This window comes from Morone saxatilis, unplaced genomic scaffold (assembly GCF_004916995.1).
Source record: "Morone saxatilis isolate NCDOM2014 unplaced genomic scaffold, NCSU_SB_2.0 Contig3, whole genome shotgun sequence".
NCBI classification, from domain to species: Eukaryota; Metazoa; Chordata; class Actinopteri; family Moronidae; genus Morone; species Morone saxatilis.
In genome coordinates this window covers 23,245,894-23,252,361 of record NW_023339873.1, presented here as the reverse complement: position 1 = coordinate 23,252,361, position 6,468 = coordinate 23,245,894, and the positions used below count along the sequence as shown (strand labels likewise).

The window sequence follows — 6,468 nt, the reverse complement described above, 5'->3', positions numbered from 1 at the left end:
TTGAGTGGTGGAAGACTAGAAAGGCGCTATACAAGTACAGGTCCATTTACCATTTATAACAACCTTCTTGTTATAAGAAACGTGCCATTGATGGGTTTTGCTGTTTTTCTGGTATGACAGCAATCTGCTGCTGTAGTTTCATCCCCTGCCTCTGTAATTTCAAATATTTGTTTAGAAATGATCTTATGAAGGTCTTAAGGATGTAGCTGTACAGACAATTAAACAACAAAGATTAGTTTTTAGGTTTCAGTGTTCAAGTTAAGCTTGAAGCTTGTGTTTCCAGCTGTTTTATTACTGTTGTTACATATACTGCACTGTTACTCTAAAACTGCTCTTGAGATATATGAATGTCTGTTTTCTACATTTCCTTTACAGACTCATGATCACTCAGTGTGCATAAGACCTCCACTACCTCCCTTCAATGTGACATCCCAGAATGCAACTTTCCAGCTCCAGGGATCCTTTGTAAGTTTCTCTGAGGTCTTCATCATACCGTTGAGAGTTAGTGAGTGATACTTACTGTTGTTATCCATTCTTATTTATTTTTTGTAGGCCTCCATCAAGGAACTCCAAGTGTGGCAGTCGCAGTTTAACTTCAAAACAAAAAAGCCCTCCTTCTTTGAGAAACTAACTCCACTGAAGGTAAAAGAAGCAGTTAGAAAAGATGCTTCCGACAAATCGTGGCACCAACAGTTTTAACACGTTGATGATTATTTCAGCTTGTTGATGGATCCTTCACCTTAAACCTAGCTGAAGATGAAGTTTACACGTTAACCACGATTACAACAGGACAGAAAGGAAGTTACCCAGACCCACCCCCTTCCGCCCGCTTCCCTAAAGTCTACAAGGACAACTTTGACATCCGTAAGTACAGCATGCACAGAATCCAAATGATTTTTGTTTGGTCATTGAATTCTTGGTGTGTAGGATTTAGTGCCATCTAGTGATGAAGAGCAAGAACAGGTGTACAGGGCACAGAGTGGGACTGACAGGGGCACCATTCACCCAAAATCAGTTTAGCATCAAAATGATTTCATTGTAAGGTAGAAAAGATGCATAATGTTAATTCAGAAAAAGAAGAAAAGAATCAGTTATATCAAGACAAATGATTTGATTCAAAGCACAAGCTTTCTCAAAATTCCTGACTTCCTGATTTATTTTCTGTACTGCGACCTGGTATTTTTGAATCATTGGAAAAAAAGGTCTTAATAGTCTCCATCCATCTTCCCATATCTCTGTATTTGACCTCCTGTAGGAAACCCCCCCTTCTCGGAGGCTCCGGACTTTGCTGACCAGACAGGGGTGTTTGAGTACTACATCAACCTGACTGACCCTGGACCTCACGTCTTCACCTTACGACAGGTTCTGACAGAGAGACCCGTCACATGGGCAGCTGATGCCGACCAGACCATCAGCGTCCTAGGAGACTACCAGTGGTGAATATAACTTGGCAAACATGCTAACTTAAAGCTAAAAAAAAAAAAATAACTTTTTGTCATATTTGCTGAAACTTTCCCTATATCCTGACAGTAGCACATGAGACAGATAATCTGTGAAAAAATCAGGTTCCTCTGGTTCCTCGTAATGACATTTTTATAAAAGTGAACTACTGCAGCTTTAACGGTCTAAAACCTCGTATTGTGAAGGATTTTTCTCCAACATAATATCACACTGTTACGTTACAGGCACGACCTGACGGTTACATGTGATGTCTTCATGGAGACCGTTAAGACCGGTGGGGTCTTCATAGCAGCCAGGGTGGATAAAGGTGGCCAGTCAATCCGCAGCGCTAAAGGAGTCTTCTTCTGGGTGTTTACAGATGGCACATACAAAGTTACCAATGATCTCGGTCAGTACTATCACCCTCTGCTTCATTATTAAAAACATTGTACCGGGTTGGGTAGGTGTCATTACTGTCTTATCAATGTGTGTTTGACTGTTTTGTTCTCTGCTTTTGTCAACAGCTGGACAGACTGTACTTGCAGAGGGACAGTCTGGTACCCGAGCATATGGTTGGCACACCTTATCACTCACTGTGAAAGTAAGTTGAGACTCTGTGTCTTAATGTTTGGAAATGTTTTATATTGACACTCATTTATTTGTCCTTTTCAAACCGTGTCCTTTTGGCAAAGTGAAATAATGATTGTCGTCTTGAAGATTAGAGAGATTGACTGCAACCAAATCAAGTGTGATGAGTGCTGATGAGATTAGATTAGAATTCAGATTGGGGCCTTTTTACTTTATCACCTCCTCAATTGACCCTTCTGCAATCCGGCCCCTTTTTTGCTCAGAACCTCGGTCATCTTTCTCCTTTTCCTTCAGCAATATGTTTTTTTCCCAGGAAGCGAAGTCATGATCCGCCCTACTCTGCCTCTGATTGGCTAATTCTGACCGTTTTTTATTATTATGTTATTGGTAATATTAGCAAAAGGCTGGCTAACTAGCTAGCTAATTTAAATGAATAGTTATTAAAGGATTTGATAACATTGAGTAACTTAAGAGGTGGCTTTATATGTCACGTTTATCTTTTAACCATCTTGAAAATGTGGAGGAGGAAGTTGACCAAGGTTCTGACTGAGGCTTGCTCAGTTCTTATTGGTGCACAGAACAAAAAGGGGTGGAACTAACAAGGGGTCAGTTGAATCACTTAAATTCTTTAAAGCCTGGACTCAAACATGCTTTTGGTGGAAATTATAGTTTATCAGGAACTCTGTGCACTCTGGGTTGTAGATGGTGGTATTACCTACCTGTGCTTTCCAATCAAAACAATGTGGCACTGTTAGAACCACATGAATAGTCTATGAACTGATTAGGGGATTGAATAGGTAACCATTTTAATTGATTTGTTGATATGTTTTGTTTTAAGCAAAAAAGCATATCAACAGCTCCTGTAATGTGAATATTTGCTGTTTGATAGTAAAATAAGTCAACTTGGGCTCAGAATTTCAAATGGGCATTTTTCAATATTTTTCACATTTTCTCAAGAAAACAATGAACAAATAAATTGATCATTAAAATAGTCATAAGTTCCAGTGAAGCCTTATTTTGGTAATATCTTAGTTTATGTTTCTTGATTAAACTTCTGTTGCCATGTTGTACATGTCAGATCACACTGTAAGTCCCACAGGTAAAGACACATAAACATAAGCAAGATTGTTTCCATAAATTGACTCAGGTTTTGCTGGTTGCTGAGCTTTGTATGAACTGAATGGGCTTGCAGTGATTGGCTGCTAATGGTTACAGTGTAATCACATGCTAACTGAACCTGCCACACCCATGTGACTGACTCAGGATGAGGAAGTCTATAAAGAGTCATACTGTATCTCATAAAGTGAATATGCGGATATACTCAAAGCATTTGCTGACTCACTGTGCCGCCGCTCTCCTGCAGGGCCAGTACGCCTTGGGGCAGCTGAATGGATACCCTCTGTGGAAGAACGCTGTGGTACTGACTCCAAAGAACGGCTGGGCAGCCATAGGAACACGCTCATTTGAACTGGCTCAGTTTGATAACTTTGCTGTGGTGGCAGGATAAGGATTGTACACTGTGCTGTGAATATTATGATTAATTTATTGACTTGATCAAAGCATTGATTTTAACACCATAGATGTGATTTTTTTTTTTCTCTTTATGAAAAGGTCTTACACAAGAATTAAGGAACAAGAGGGTACATAATGTAACATAAAGCACTGCACCTTTGAAAGTTCTATACAATAATTATATTGTAAATGATTTTGCATTTTGATCTGGTTTTTATGGAATAAAGAGATTTTTACGTTTTTGGGAAATAAAATTGTTTAATTATTAGAAAGCAATGTGTGTTGTATGGGTTGAAATGAAAAATAAAATAAAAAGTGCTAACAGTGGCTATTATTCATCTTTTTGAGAGTGTCATAGTTAAAGATGGTCTATTTTACATCTATTGATAGATGTAAAACTGCAGGGATAGTTTCACAATCATCCTACTGATCCAGGCACTTGTATGAGAAGGTGATTTCTAAAAATTACTTTTAAAGCTGCAACTAACTATATTTTTAAATTGACAATGGATCAAATAAAATGTAATGTGAAAGCAGTCACCCATAAGAGACAATTATAACCAACTCTGTAATGCAGTTCCACTCGCACTGAGATGTGTCAGCCTCTTCTACCACATTATTTTGGTTTTACAGCTTGCAACTTCACGCGCCTGCGTCGTGCGAAGACGCTTGCGTCGCAGGCGCGAGAGGGCCATCCCCATGGCAACGGGACACCAACAACACTTAACTTACTTCCAGCTGTGGACAGGCTGGCGGAGCCCAGAATGGAGAGACTTAAAGAATCGCCTAAAAGAGTTTTTATTAACAACGTAGACTCATACGCTTCAAAATGTATTGCCAAGGTAAATATATTTAATGGTGGAGCGTCAGGATGAAGCTAGTGGAGCTGCTAGCTAGCAGCTATTGAGCAGGACGTTGAGCTACTGCAGCACACGCCATAAGGAAGGTTAAGGACAGCTTTAACGTTAGTCACTAACATTAGTTAGTTAACGTTTGCGTCTCCCTGTGTCGCAGTTCCTTTCACAATGTGCGTTCGGAGCGCCTGTTGATGCTGAAGGAGAGACGGAGACTGAGGAAGAGGAGGAGGAGGGAAGAGTGGGTTCAAAGCAGAGCGGAGAAGGAGCTTTTCACGTTGTTGGAACTGTTTCTGAGGAAGCTGACGAGGGCAGAGCTGCATATGTGGTGGACGAGTATTCAGTGAGTGCTTCATCATTCAGAACCGTCCACTAGCACACATTGTCTGATGTCTCATATTTCTTGTTTGTGTGCCAGAAACTGAACAGGGAGGAGCTACTTGCAAAACTGATGAGTTGTGATGTTGTTATTTACAACATTACCCAGCATGCCGATCAGGTAGAAGAAGCCTCCTGGGCTGTTTCAGGTAAGCAGTTGATGGCTGTCCCGCATGTGACGGTGAAATAAAGATGATTAAAGTCATTATAATGAGAAACTTTCTCAGAGTAATCACTTAGTATCTCAAAATACTGACAGTATGGAACACAGTGTTTAATATTCCTCCCTGTCAGAAATGAATATTATGATATTGATGATAAGATTCATTCAGGTAGTATTGGTCTTTCTGAGTGTAATACTGCTTTAACTCTTTTTGTACCTCATATTTTAACCAATTTGAAAAATGTCAATGGATTTTTGCGTAGCTCTGCTTGTACTTTATGAACTGTAAAGGAAATAAAAATGATAACAGATTGTCAGCAGGCAACACATGAGCAAAACCTGAAAATGATTGCAGTGGTAAACAATAATTAGATGTAATGACACCATAACTAATGACTTGTGTTTTCTTTGTAGCCCTCCACAATGAAATGAGCCATTTTTCTAAACCGAAGATGTTCATCCTCGTCTCCACGGTGATGACCTGGGCTTGCAGCAAGTCAGTGGATCCTGTAAGCAGACACATACAGTGCTTCTGGCCAGCCTCGTGTTATTTATTTGTGTAACATGGATCTATTTTTCTGACCAACAGCCACATAACCAAAATATGTTAAAAATCTGATTCCTCACTCTAGAAAAAGTTTGTATTTTAAAAATCAGTTTTCAAAATGTTTAAGTAAAATGATTTTCTTTATTTTCTGTCAATAATATTCTGATACAACTTCATACATCTGAGTAATCTGTAAACAGTAATTGCCTTTTCAGTAACTACATCATATATCTAACAATATATGTCACTTATTTATTACAGTAAACCAAATAAATGAGTGTTTATTTGTAAGTGTTCCAGGTCTGTTTGCTCACCAACCCTGGCCATTTCAGATTTATGTTATGTTATAACAGGATGATGATCCTTTCACTGATGAGATTTTCTGGAGAAGGAAAGCACATCCCAACTTCAAACAACACATTGACCTGGAGAAGAGGGTGGCCAAAATGGGCAAAACTGTTAGTTTCAAATTCAACTTAATTGTTACATTTCACACAGGAGACACATTCATTCTATAACCCTGTCACATGGTTGTTGCTTTTAGAACATGAAGTTGTTCTCAACATACGTGGTGGCGTCGGGACTTCAGTATGGGATGGGAGAGCAGACCTTCCACTTCTTTTTCAAGGTGAGGTTTGAAAACTGCTGTAGATAGCTGCTTTGACTGCCAGCAAGATCCATTTTTATTTCCCCAGTATACATACATCTCTATCACTAAAATTACAAAAATGTAATTTTGTCATAGTGTTCATTTTCATGAGTGTTAACTGTTAAGTGTAGACATATATGTTTTACAGCTTTCTCTTCCATGTAGCTGCCAGTGTTGCTGTTTGTTTGTACGTAGATATGCTATATGCTAGGCTAATCGATGGTGAAAAGACAACCACATTTTGAAGATGGTTGTGTCGTGTATCAAAATTATCTTCAGGACATAAGACAAACAACTTCTCTCAGTTCTCGCAGAAGTTTATTTAGAATTGTATAAT

At 39.0% G+C, this 6,468-nt stretch overlaps 2 protein-coding genes across 3 annotated transcripts in view; both read left to right on the top strand.

Annotated features, from left to right (window-relative positions):
* The window catches only part of galcb (galactosylceramidase b), a 17,004-nt gene extending 13,137 nt beyond the window's left edge, over positions 1 to 3,867 (top strand). For both annotated transcript variants that reach the window (XM_035674598.1, XM_035674597.1), the window contains exons 11-17: positions 376 to 465; positions 553 to 642; positions 720 to 864; positions 1,256 to 1,436; positions 1,686 to 1,849; positions 1,965 to 2,041; positions 3,392 to 3,867. In XM_035674598.1, the coding sequence (XP_035530491.1) occupies positions 376 to 465; positions 553 to 642; positions 720 to 864; positions 1,256 to 1,436; positions 1,686 to 1,849; positions 1,965 to 2,041; positions 3,392 to 3,535 (891 nt within the window). In that variant the 3' untranslated portion in view covers positions 3,536 to 3,867. The remainder of the gene's footprint in view (positions 1 to 375; positions 466 to 552; positions 643 to 719; positions 865 to 1,255; positions 1,437 to 1,685; positions 1,850 to 1,964; positions 2,042 to 3,391) is intronic.
* Positions 3,868 to 4,247: 380 nt separating this feature from the next.
* The window catches only part of ak7b (adenylate kinase 7b), an 11,025-nt gene continuing 8,804 nt past the window's right edge, over positions 4,248 to 6,468 (top strand). Inside the window, exons 1-6 of the mRNA XM_035674768.1 lie at positions 4,248 to 4,382; positions 4,555 to 4,737; positions 4,813 to 4,921; positions 5,350 to 5,444; positions 5,836 to 5,940; positions 6,027 to 6,110. Coding sequence (XP_035530661.1) covers positions 4,305 to 4,382; positions 4,555 to 4,737; positions 4,813 to 4,921; positions 5,350 to 5,444; positions 5,836 to 5,940; positions 6,027 to 6,110 — 654 coding nt within the window. The 5' untranslated portion in view covers positions 4,248 to 4,304. The remainder of the gene's footprint in view (positions 4,383 to 4,554; positions 4,738 to 4,812; positions 4,922 to 5,349; positions 5,445 to 5,835; positions 5,941 to 6,026; positions 6,111 to 6,468) is intronic.